Below are 13,316 nucleotides of genomic sequence, written 5' to 3' on the forward strand. Positions count from 1 at the left end.
GCAATGCACCACTGCAGAATTACACAGTCAGTGCTGATGCTTCCTGAGCTCTGCCTGCACATCAACAGTGGACTTTTAATGGTGGAAATGATGCAGAAGAGGTAAATGAATGTGGTTTCAACTCACAGGAAACCAGATGGTGAATACTCAGCCAGAAGGCTGCAGGGAAGCTTTTCCCTTCCTATTATTGCTACTAAAATAAAGGCCATATTTCTCACATTACCAGTACATTTTTACATATGAACTGTACGTAGTCATTTCTTAAGAAACTGTGGACTGATTGGGTAATAATTTGCACTTTGCTCAAAGCACAAAATATTTTCATAACATTATCAGCTGTGCTCAGAAAGCAGGTTTGTATTGTTGAAGGCTGTGGAAAGGCTTTAACATTGTCACATAAGTCTTCAGCAAAACTTCCCGCTGGCTTTACCCGCCTGTTGAACTGGCACTAACAAGTAAGTGCCTCATTTGTGGTCTGTAACCTGAGGTGAGAAAAATTCAGGAACTGCGGTATGATAGATCGTTGCCATCTGCTGTACATTTTCAGTGGTGCAATAGGCAACCTTCATAATGGCCATCTCCCATTTCACCATTTTCATTAAATATGGAGTAATAAGCCTATATTATTATTCATAATTATTAACATTTTAATCGTAGCCCTCTTGAAATATTAGCACATTGTAAATATAATGCTAATTTTGAATATATACTCAGTGTGTTCTTATGCCCAAATAAAAAAAGCATCTAATCCATCCTTAAAAACAATAAAAGCAACAATGTTATATTCTGTGAGCCAAAAGAAATTATAGGATGATGCTGAAAATGTGTTAAGTGATTTTTTTTATTAAACAACATTTTAAAAAGCCATCATACTGATGATTTATGCAATTTATTGGGATATGATATATACATATAAGTGAACAGCTGTAATATGCCACAGCATAGTAACTGGATTATGATCATCTGTCCATCATGATAGCACCAATATCATTAATGTCTTCAAACTGGGATGATTTAATGACTCAGTCATCAAACTGACATTCATGCTCAGTCTTTAAATTCACATAAAGCAAACCCGGATTATTAGCACATGCTTATAAATCTCAAAATTTCAAGTAAAAATTGTAAGAATACTACTGTTTTAAAATCACTAGCTGCAATAATTTATAAACTCCCTCCCATTATAGAAAATATGCAGTTCAATATACCCAGAAAAAAAAACGTGGTTTCACCTGGAAGGCATCAGCAGAACTGAAATTTAGAAAAAAAAGTGTTAAAGAAGTGTTTTTAAAAAATATTCAAAAACATACAGAGGCCTTGCTCTCAATAACTTAAGGAAACGACTTACCTTCCAGCGGTTACCACATTCATTACACAGGACAAATGTGGTCATCGGCTCATCAGCACTGCGTGTCTGCACCTACAACACACACACAGGAGGTTTTGTAGACACAAGCAGTGCATTACAGTGTAAGGAAGCAACTGACACAATCTAGAGAAGACGTGAATAAACCTGCTACACAATCATTCACTCATAATTACTTAATTAAAGGGTATTTACTCCAGTCTTAATGGAATAAGATCTCACAATTACAGATCAGTTTTCAGGCTTCCACGTCTTTGACAGATGGTCCTTGAATGAATCAAAAAAACACCACAACACTAAGGCAGCTCTAAAAAATAACTAAGTCTTCATCCACTGGCTTCTCATAAATACACATTAATGCAACATTTCAATTTTCAATGTGAGTCTGGAACATGGTGTGTGAGGGTGCCTACTGTTCTGTATTTTGAAGGACACAGCTGTGAATAACTCTTCTATTAGAGCTCCCTCTCCCTGTGCAAAAAGGCCTGGGAACCATTCTATGTTTAAGGGAAATACAGATTAAAAATTATTTCACTCACCTTATAACCTAACCTGACAAAGGTATCCCTCCCTTGCCAGATTTCTTCTACCTTCTTCTGTCATTAACTCCTAAACACTACCTTTCTTACAAATTTTTAAAATTAAAAAAAATGTTTAGATATATTTTTTCTTGCTCTAATAATTAAGTTTGGTTTGTTCAAACTCCACAATCAACCCTGAGATGGAAGATTAACACAGGAGCATGAGGGGGAAAAGTGTCTGTATGTGTTAATTTACCATGTGCCTGTCTATTTACCTGGTTGTAGGTGCAGTTCTTCTTCTTGCACTTGCTGCACTGCAGCAGGTCGGTGGTGGTGCCACCAGTTTTGGCCATCTGGTGCTCCCTGATGGCCTCCTGGGTGAGAACGTTCCTCAGCTGTTTCAGCTCGTCGCTGGCCATTTCCTGCATAAGGATGACATGTCGAGGGAGCAGAGAGGGCGGTGTGAGGTAAAGCAGTTATGAGAGAAAACAGGAGTGTGTGTGAAATGCCGACTGAGAAGCTGGAGGAGGCCAAGTGTGACAGGCAGGTACTTGACAAAGTGTTGCCAGGCACAAAAACAAATTTGAGCATCACGAAAAGGAGTTCATTAATGAGTAAAGATGATGGTGGTGGTGTGTACCTCAGCAGACATGGTGGCGATGCGGCTTAACTCAATGCTCCCTGCCAGCACGTTTCTGCGTAGCCCAGGGTTCTTGGGGTCCTTCAAGTTGCTGATGCGGCTGCGGACTCTGTTCTTATATTTCATATCAGTGGCCTTTATCTCCTGGTAGATATGTGCAACCATGTAGTCAAGGGAGAATTAAATCCACTGTGGCGTGTAACTGATCACAGTAATAATGTCTATTGGGATCTTTTCCATCTGAATCATCACTGAGTCAAAAACAGATTAGTCAAACCAAGCACAACAGCAAACAGTAAACTAAACTGAAGGATATGATCTTCAATCTCTGCTCCCATGCTGTCACAGTTGGCTCCAAAATCTTTGTAGTCGTCTGTGAAGGCCAGAAAAAAAAATCATGTTAATCTGCACACAACACTCATACATATGTAGTTTATTGCTGCGAAATGCCTGTATGCAGTCTGAGTTTGAATGTGTTACTTTGTCAGCATATTAAGACATTGGATGATGTTGTGTGTTACAATCAGTGACAAAGCGAAATGTTGAACTCACTGTCTGTGCGCAGGGCAGCTGACAGCATCTCAATGCACTTGTCCCTGATGGAGTCTCCAGTTGACAGGTGAGGGGACAGTGGACCCCCGGCAGAACTGAAGCTGGGTGACATGGGGCTGGTTGGGGTGGTGGGAGTTTTAGGGGCATCGATCTTTCCTTTCCTGTTAAAAAGGACATGTTAAAACAATCACAAAGCGGGATGATAAGTGTCACCTCTGCTGTCTTTGGTCTGATTTGGACGATAGGGCTGATGAATGTTTTTGGTCTCCACCAACTCTTCAGAAAAATATCAGATTCATTAGCTGCTAAACCCTCCAATATATTCACAGACTTGTTGCTAACCTTTTCTATTGTTTTGTGTTCCAGAGGCCTGGAAGGTGTATGGTGGATTAACTGCTCTCATCAAAACCAAAAATAAAAATTGAACTGAGAGACACTAAAATGCTTCATAGAGCTGAAGGCAAACTGAAGTTGTATGATAATTCATACAACTGATTCTCTATGGGACTCTCTTATCTCAGGTAAACTAAATATTACAATTACTTTAATAATGTAAAAAACATGATATTGAAATACCTTTCAATGCTGTCAGTTGAGGGCTTCCTCTGTGGAGGTCCAGGCTGAGAGGTCTTAGAGCTGTGAGAATCTCTCCTACAATACAAAGTCAAAGTCATTACCTGTATGTTTTCCACTTGTAGAAACCTGTGAAACTTTTAACAAAAAAAATCACTCACAGTATCAGGAGTTTGGTGAAATTTGAGTTAAGTCATTTACCTTTCCCCTGTTAGCTTCTTTGCTGGTTGTGAGCTGCTTTTCTTTGAATCAGTGGAATCCCGTCTATGTAATGAGATTCTCTCAGTAAATCTGTTTTTATCGACAACATCAATTTCTATTTTCTATATTCCACGTGTGAATGAGACTGAAATTAGCACATACGAGTCCTACCTGTCAAGTTTGGAGTCAGTTGAATGACGTTTCACAGCTTGGCCAGGCTTCGAGTCGGAGGAGTCCTTCCTACAATGAAAGAGAAATAGAGCTGTGATACTGACAAAAACATAAACTCCACATTTGGGGATTGTGTTTGACATGACACATCATAAAATACAATATACAGCAGAACTTATTTTCCTGCTCCTGCTCCTGCACACCTGTGTTTTTCTTTTTTGACATCCAAACTGGGCTTTTTGGGAGGTGGTGGTTTAGAGTCAGAGGAATCTTTCCTGACAAAAGGAAACATTTGTGCATGAGTTTGAAACAACTCCAGCAAAAGACAGTGGCTGTATAACAAGGCAAGCTCCTCATGCACTGAAAACCGACAATGAACCACACAACCACCACGTGTCACGCCCACAGCTTAACAAACATTTTCTCACTCATAACGCGCCAACCTTTCTCTCTTGGCTTCATCGGAGTGTTTGTTAGACACTTTGCCATCCGATGACTCTTTCCTGCAAAAAGAAAACAGTCTTTGTACCACCAGAAAAACTAACACAGGCTATGATCTTTTTACAGTCAGCTGTTTTACAGCATCTTCAACTATCCCTAATATAAGTCACGATTACAATGGCGATGGCAGACTCATGAAAAAAATTACAAACCTTCCTAAATCAGAAAGTTTATTTTTCCAAATTCTGTTATCCAGTGTTATCCAGTGTTGCTTTTCTAAATCTAAAACATTAACAACGATTAATGAGGCACAGACTAATTCCCAGATCCCGGACCTGTCTTTCTTCACATGATCTGACGGCTTCTTCTGTGAAGGAGGTTTTGAGTCCAACGATTCCTTCCTGTTGTGGCAAATAACACAAGGATTCAATGCAGAGAAGGACTTTCCAAATGAAATTACAGGTTATTTTTCCAAAATAACCCTCACAGACACTTCAAGGCAGTGATTGCAGACTTGCAGTCTGTAATGAGGACTCATCTGATCCAGACCTTTCTCTCTCTTTTTTCCCGTCCAGTGAGGGACGCTTCGGCGGGGGGTGAAGGTGAAGAGGGAGCGGAGGAAGAGGAGCGTTGGGGTCAGGAGGCTCTTTTCTAAATTAAGAGACGCGTTTGAGCTGCGCTGAATCACTTCATGGTGAGAGTGAATAATAGCAGTAAATGTCAGTGTGATGCAATGCAAGTGGGCATGCAGACCCTGACCTTGGTGGGGGAGGATGAAGGTGAAGAGGAAGAGGAGCTATTGGAGCATTTGGGTCCGGTGGAACCTTCCTGATGTGAGACAATCAACACTGGTTTGAGAATCCCACACTCCCACACAACGGTTTGAAGCATCTCACACTTATCTGCACTCAAAAATCGAATCACAAACATGCACCAAAGTGCCTGACCTCTCTTTCTTTACTTCCTGTGATGGTCGATGCTTAGCCGGAGGAGAGGCGGGTCGGGGAGTGTGAGGACGAGGGTGTCGGGAAGAGGAGTCTTTACCGTCCTTCCTGAACAAACGTCACAACAGTACAGATCAGAGCGCTGCATCCCAAGAGTCCCCAAAAATGCGGTATGCTGTTCGAACTAAATATAAAATCTTTTTAATAAAGACACACCTCACTGACTCATCACAGCATGCACCATGCATAGCAGGTATCCTGTTAGGCCACGAGTCTGGTTGTAAAACTGCAGGAACAAATGTCAGTGCATATGAGTAACTCCAAACCCGTTGTGTCATGCAGTGTCAACAGGAGCATGTGGGTGTTTCATGCTCTTCAGCTCAGGCAGCGTAAGAGTCCTGACCTGTCTTTTTTCATGTCCAAAGAGGGGCGTTTGATCGGGAGAGGAGGCCGAGCAGGTCGAGGAGGAGAGGGGAACCGGGTAGGATACAGAACACTGCTGTCCAAGACTCCCCTCCTGAAATGAATAATTCAGTCTGAAGCTGTCGGATGGTTTTGGATGTGTAATAATCAGCATTTAAACCACCTCCCTCTCACCTTTCAAATACTGGCTTGTGAACATCAGCAGGTTTCTCTCTCTGGGGTTCACCCGGCGGTCTCTCTCGTTGCGGCGTGTTTACGGGCCTCTCCGGTTTGCTTTCCTCTCTGGGATTGTCCTTCTTGGTGTCATCTGCGTGGCTTTGCTTCTTGGGCTCCTCGGGGTGTTTTTCCTTCTTGAGTTCTTCCACATGTCTGATCTTTTTTGCTTCTTCTAACGATCTTTCTTTCCTTGGGTCTGGCTTGTGTCTTTCACTCTGCAGGTCTTGTAGATGCTTCTGTTTCTTGTTATCCATCTCCAGTTGGGGATCCTCCACAGCCTTTTGTTTTTTTGATTCTTCTAAATGCTTTTCTTTTCCAATTCCTTGTGGATGTTTCTCATTTTGGGTCTCGTCAAGGTGCTTTTCATCCCTGAGGTCATCTGCATGTCTCTTTCTGTTTTTGTGCTCGTCGTCATGTTTCTCTTTTTTGTTTTTATCTGAATGTTTTTTATCAGGGTCTGAGTCATGTTTCGGTTTGACATCCAGTCTCCTGTGACTAACAGAAACAAAGGAAGTATCGTTTTTGCCGCCATTCAAGAGCCGGCAAACATTTACCTGTCTCACTTACACTTAGGTTTATTGTCATAATGCAACTTAGGCCATATCATTTACCAGTAATTATTTGGCTGTAATTCTGTTATTAACATTGGCAGCTGCAACACTGTTGATGTTACAATAATAAAGGAAGTGGCACACAACTCTATGAAGCACAAAAAAGAAAACAATAAAAACAAAGAGCGAATTCACAAAATCACAGATGTTTATACTCTTGACTGGATTAAAATCACTAACAAAAAAATCCAAGAGGGGCTTTACAGGAGAATTCAGTGCTTCAGTTTGAAAAAAAAAAAAAAAAAAAACACTGAAAACTGTCACTGCTTTCATAACCTCTTTAGAAACGTATCGTGTTTCTAACTGTGAGCAGGCAGGTATTCTGGCAATGACCCAGCTGTACTTTCTTCCATAATGTCCCTCCTTTTGTGCTAAACATAATGTTACCTGTGTGGTTTCTGTGCAGGATCCATGAAAGTACTGACCTACTCTGTGTCTCGGAGGGTGAGCTGTTAGGAGACGCTGCTGTCTTGCTGGAGTCCAGTCCGTTCTTCATTTCAGCTGGTTTCTCAGGGTGAGAATGGCCAGAGTCTGTGTGAGCACATGTGAAGGGGAGTCATATCAGCAAATCATTCAGTCCACAAATGGATTTATTGCACAAACAATTATTTAACTGCTCAATAAATGTATCATGTACGTACAGAGGGGTGAGAAATTAAAGGAAAAACCAACATAAAGTATCTTAGTAAGGTGTTGGGCAACCATGTGCTGCCAGAACAGCTTCAGTGCTACTTGACGTTGATTCTACGTCAAGTGATGAACACCATTTTTCCAAAAGATATTCCCTAATTTGGTGTTCAATATTCTGATGGTGGTGATGGAGAGCACTGTCTAACTCGTGGGTCCAAATGAGTGGATGTTAACTGCTTAACTGTACCGTGCAATGCAGCTGTGTGGAAACATCTGCATTCATTATGTTTCCCAATTCATTTGTTCAGGTTTTTCCTTTAATTTCATGTATCATGTCACAAAGACAGAGTGTACCCAGAAGTCTTTTCCAGTCCTTAATGAGGACCTTTGCCAGGGCAATGACTTCCTCATCTGAGCAGTGCTTCCGGATCCCGTTCACAGACATGCCAATCCTCGTTTCCTAAAACATATAAATGTACCGTGTTAACTTTAATGATCATGCAGTCATTTCATTTGTCCTGTCAGTTATTCTTGACTTGCTTCTAATTGGTTAATTGGCGGAAAAGCAATGGTGAAGCTGTACTCTAAATCTAATATACAGCTATAGATAAATACTAATAAAAACTCTATACTGGAGCCTACCTGGAGAAGTTTGAGTGTCATATTGAAACCTCTCAGTTCTTTGAGCAGGTCCATGGCGCCCTCCTGCACATACAAAATAATCAGAGCCAACATGACTTTTAAAACTTCAATGTTTTCTTTTCCAAATATGCGATAACAGTGTAAAATAAAGATCTGACAGCATGCAAACACATTTTTGAAAGAGAAGCCACTAAATGATAAGTAAGCACAAACAGTTTCACTTCTGTATTTTAAAGTTTTCAGCAGCTCTTTAGTCAAATGAACATTGGTGACATAAATGTTTAAAAATGTGTCACAAAGTGCATTAAATAAACATTTTTTCAGACTGTTTACTCTGATCATAAGCTAGAAGTCACGGTTTTTTATTGACTGCATGGTTTACAGCCCTCTAACTCTGCAGGCGCGCCATGAAACAACGTCCCGTTGGCAGTTTGAATCACACACACATACACACACACACACACACACGACCTTGCCCACAGGCCGCGTTGTTTACTTTCTCTTGCATACTTTAATTTCTGTTTACTATGTCAACCAGAGGAGGATTTTCAAAAAGTCGTGGACGAAGTGACAAAACCTGACCCCTTAGGACGCTGCACACTCGGACACCGAAACGTCCTGCAAGCGAAACGTAACAAACACCTGTTGATCATTTGTTACAAACAGACAGGCTCGCGTTACAATTGTGCAGACTTTCCAAATACAAAGAGTCAGGCGAAATCAAACTTATCTCCTCCGTTAAACCGGTGGAAACCATTTCATTTTCAGAGAGAGACACTCGCGGGCCTTCTGCAAAGCACGAGGTGGCACCACAACGCGCCACCTGTGGGTGTCAAAATATAGTCTCACCGTGTTATTTCTAGACACCATCTTGTCCAGTTTCTTTGCAATCCGGATGAGATCTTCCTCTCGCGTCATCGCTGCATTTAATAGACTTTAAACGAATCAATAATGTCGATTAGTCACTTCTTAAATACCGTGAAAGGAGCTTTAAATAAAAAAAGTTCGGATCCGCTGCAGTTTGGACTTTACGCACGGCGCACTCCATTCAGCCCAGAGGCGTGTCCTGCAGCAGGATCCCAGCTGACCAGCGCGACACATGACAACAACTAAATATAGACACTGTAGTAGACACATGGGACAACACAAATATCTAAAACTCGAGGTGATTCATGTAAAACATTTAAGGCGTTTGTCAAACTTTATAACAAAAAACTTCCTCTTTTCCTCCTGACGTCAACTTTAGTTTTGTTTTTGTTTTTTGTTTTTTCAACTTTAATCTCACCGGCTCCATTTACTATGGTATATTTCTCTGTATTTAGGCTGCATTATATCGCCAACTGTGTGTGTGTGTGCGTGTGTGTGTGTGTGTGCATAAGACGTTGGTTCTCAGCTCAAACGAGGTCAGTGTCTAATGATTAATCTGTCCAAACTGAAGGCGGCGTGCGCTCACAGTTATCTGCACACACCAGTACCAACTGCAGGAGCCCCACACTGAATCAGGGCTTACTACATGTTTATTACCTCAACCACAATTTCAGCACGGTCTAAAAGAACAGATTTATACAGCTCTTTGGAGATTTTCAGTTACTTTCGTATACAAAATAAAGTCCATGTAAAAGTAAAATAAATAAATAAATGTCTTCCTGGATTTGTTTATAAGTGTTTGCCAGCAGAGGGTGCTGTGGTGTAAGCCTACAGTCCCAGACAAACTTCACAGGACAACTTCACTGATCCTTTCAAAGGATTTAACTTTCGTTTTATACTGAAAACACTGCTCAGTATTTGGTGCCATTTACACTTGGCAAATGTGGGGAAAAAAACAAAATGCAGAGCACGCTCTCTGAAATCTTTACATTCATTATGATCTAACATTCTAGTTTTGGACAAATTGAGCCTTTTTAATCTTTTTCTTTTTGAAGAACCTGCTTGAGGAAACATGTTGTGTTTAAGTATGAATGCTGAGGATGTAGGGGCTGTTTTCCAAGAAACACCCAGTGTTTGAAGTGATGCTACATTATGCTAATATTGAACTTGAATGCTATTATTTAACATGACTTGAGCCTGTAATTGCACGAGTCTGTGCCACAGCTCACAGTCTTTCTTTGAGTCCCGTGGTTTACAGTGAGTTAGCTGAGGTCAGTTAAACAAACATCCAGAGAATTAAATTATTTGAGATTACTCGGGCAAGTACTTTCTACAAGGTCCTTTGTATCCTTGTAAAAAATATGTTTATATCTCAACTCTGACAACTTCTTGGAAGCAATCACTTACAGACTGTTTTCATAGCAAATCTATTCCTGGTGGAACAGGCCCCTAGAACTTTAAGGCATGAAGGTTTTACTCCCACAGTCCACCAGGAACTGAGCCCCACTACAGTTCAGATCTAAGAGACATCCCTGCTGCTGGATGTCTCGACAGTTGTGGGAAGCAAGGCCATGTGAGATGCAAGTTGCAACAGTTTGGTTCTGAAGTTAGATCAAATGTCAGTGGGATAAAGACTTTAATTGGTTTGAATTTCTCTGTCTAGAAATGCACTCATACCCAACAGTTTATATGGACACAGTTTATGTAGACAGCAATGCTCTCTAACATAATTGTATATCATTACAAAACAGTATTGGCTGGAAAAGTTAAATGTCTGGCCTTAAAGCTAAAGTATAAGTGTTCTGCATTTTTTTTAATATAACAGTTTATAATTTATAAACCTAAAATACAATGTAAGGCCCAGTAATCTAAGAGCAAATGATTACTATCTTGTTTATGGTGCATGGATTTGAAGATAACTGTGTTAATGACGGCAGGTGAAAGTACAGACTAAGAGTATTATCTCTTTGTACTGCTCTTACACAACAGGCTGAGCGTCTAACCCATCCCCGCCTCCACCTGAAGACAGTACTGTGTCTGGCAGGTAGAGATAGTGCCGGCCAGCTGGAGAAGTGGGACAGCTCGCTGTGAGGTAAGAAAGGAAGCAGGCCAAGAGGAAGAACCAGTGATCAAGATCAACCCGCAACATCCTTTAACTCCGTGTACTAAACCCTTTTGAGCTCGAGGCTGTGGAAAGAAAAACCAGAGGATGAAGAAAAGGGGCTGCTGCCCTCCTGCAACCTCTGACCTCTTTCCCAGACGCTCAGACTAAATAAACTGTCTGATCTCTTCATTCTTAGGAAAAGTCTGTGTACACCTTGTACCACCGGCCCCTGTGTTGATACATTGAATTAGGCTAATGCACTAAATATTGAGAATTAGTCACTTCCCCTCAGTCTATACCTGCAACTGAATGACACTAGGTACATTTACTCAAGTACTGTACTTGAATTTGTTTTTTCTCTTGTTCGCCCATTTATTTCAATGAGGGCAAGCAAAATAACAGCAAACACTTTGCATAACGCAAAGCAATTCAGTAAAACATTACAGCCTTTGTGACGGAGGGTAAGGTAAACTCTTCAGCTTATTAATATTTGTCATAGAATAAGATAGCTGTAGTAGACAGTAGTTTTGGTGCTGTTGTAGTCGATCACCTCATCCACCTCAACTAAAAATGTAAAATGCTACTTACACATGAATTCATTAGGAATATTATTCCAGTCATATTATGTAACAGGGGTGAGTTTTCTACAGCATGAGTGCTTTGAGCTGTTGTTGCAAGTGAAATTTGACTTTGAGTATTTTTGTGTTGTGGTATTACTGCTTAGGTGAGATTGTGGTGTTATATATTGTGGTATTTTTACAAAGGTAAAGCATCTGTGGGTGTACATACAGAAGATCACGTTTTTGTTTTTTTGTTGGTTTTTTTTTTGTGCATTTGGTTAATCTCCCCTCTCTCTGAATTCATGGTGGCTCCACATGGTTACATAATAGCATCTGTGTGCATTCCCATACACTGCACTGAAGTACCCTGAGCCTCAGCTGCTGGGTTTGACAGTCTATCATTAGCCTCTTGGGTCTGACCACATCAAGTCCTATCTTGTCTTTGCTTGCGAGTGCAGTAGAAAGTTAGAGGTGTACTGAGCGGCTCGAGTTTTCTGAGCAAATGGAGGAAAGTGGTCCTTCACCCCTTACTGTAATGTGCATCTGCCATGTTTTAACAGACAAAGAGTTAGCACAAATCCATCAGGAAACATCCACAAGTCTACTTTCCTATCCGTGCACCTCGCTCTGCGCTGGTGTCTCTGCCAGTCACAGACCAGAGACGCCAGGCCTGGGCAATTATGGCAATTTTTGGATGACATCAGACCAGAAAATGAATGATTTCATTTAGCTGTCAATTTTTTTTCTGGATCTGGTGCAGGATGCAGAACCTGTAATAGAACACGTCAAAACAGAGTGGGAGAACTGTTTAGACGTTCACATCTGCATTTGGCTAGAAGGTAATCCCAGCCTGGTGGGGTTGGTTTGTCTGTTAATAATGACCACTGTTCAGCGCTGGCACTTGCAAAAAAAAAAAAAAAAAAAGGCTGAATCTCCCAGAGAGGTTGGACCACCCAAAGACTTTAAGCACATCCTTGTACCTTCAGCTGTCTCTAAGTCTCTATTTACGGACACACACACACACCAAATCTTCCACATCCAAAACTGTTTTGGTGGTGCCGCCGTTTTAGGCTACCTTTGACCAAAATAACCGGTGGTGCCACCGTTAGACACAATCCAGCCAAAATAACTAAATGACTGCTCAAACTAAATTTGAATTATGCACTGAGCAAGAGCTGTTTAACCCTATTCCTGACTACAAAAAGCACTGCTGTTGTACTGTGTGTCACCCGGACTGCAGATTATGAAGAACTGAGACAGGGAAAATGATTCACCCTTTAGCTGCACAATGAATACTCCAAATATGCCTTTAAAGGCAGAAGAAGCTGGAAAGGGAAATGTAAAATATGTACTATAACTTATCCACAACCGTCAATTACACACTGGTATACTGGACAGACACTGAGTCATTTGTACAGTGCGTCTGCAAAAAGATCTTGTGGTTCTTCCCAAGGCTGCGATTTGATCTCTGAGCTTGTGCTTGAGCGTCGGCTTTATCCTGACAAACAAGTGCATAACCCTTTTGGCTTGATACTAAAGGATGGGGGGCGGGGGTAATCCTTTGAAATAAAGAAACAAATCAGTCTGTCGTCAGTGGAAGTGAAGCTCGAAAGAAACACTGCAATTTTGTGCCTCGACACCATCGAGGCAGATAACTCCTCAGTGTTTGTCTCTTCATTCAAAAACTAAGCAGGAATCGGTAATTGTACTCATTGCTCAATTATCTAGCTGTTTACAAACATCACATTGCATAAACTCTTCAGATCAAGCTGTACTAATTGATGAAGCAGAGTTCCTAGACTAACCAGCCAAATTGTGTTAGTGTGTAAATCCCCTCTTATTCTCATTTCCTTT

At 41.0% G+C, this 13,316-nt stretch overlaps 1 protein-coding gene across 6 annotated transcripts; it reads right to left on the reverse strand.

The window, feature by feature from the left end:
• Positions 1-800: 800 nt before the first annotated feature.
• On the reverse strand, positions 801-9,000 carry tcea3 (transcription elongation factor A (SII), 3). 6 transcript variants are annotated; one of them, XM_041045152.1, is made up of 21 exons: positions 8,781-9,000; positions 7,932-7,994; positions 7,644-7,749; positions 7,085-7,190; positions 6,007-6,543; positions 5,813-5,926; positions 5,413-5,517; positions 5,225-5,293; positions 5,015-5,116; positions 4,801-4,866; positions 4,468-4,527; positions 4,228-4,299; positions 4,025-4,093; positions 3,854-3,916; positions 3,656-3,730; positions 3,080-3,240; positions 2,844-2,900; positions 2,528-2,682; positions 2,163-2,309; positions 1,349-1,420; positions 802-1,251 (listed from the first exon to the last, which is right to left on the reverse strand). In XM_041045152.1, the coding sequence occupies exons 1-21, from the start codon at positions 8,847-8,849 to the stop codon at positions 1,243-1,245; spliced, it is 2,277 nt and encodes a 758-aa protein (XP_040901086.1). In that variant the 5' UTR covers positions 8,850-9,000; the 3' UTR covers positions 802-1,242. The 6 variants fall into 6 exon arrangements, with proteins under 6 accessions (XP_040901087.1, XP_040901086.1, XP_040901088.1 ...); XM_041045153.1 differs by lacking the exon at positions 4,228-4,299 and having other exon boundaries at positions 801-1,251; XM_041045154.1 differs by lacking the exons at positions 5,813-5,926; positions 6,007-6,543 and having other exon boundaries at positions 805-1,251.
• Positions 9,001-13,316: the final 4,316 nt, after the last annotated feature.

The sequence above is a fragment of the Toxotes jaculatrix genome, chromosome 8 (assembly GCF_017976425.1).
Source record: "Toxotes jaculatrix isolate fToxJac2 chromosome 8, fToxJac2.pri, whole genome shotgun sequence".
Lineage (NCBI taxonomy): Eukaryota > Metazoa > Chordata > Actinopteri > Toxotidae > Toxotes > Toxotes jaculatrix.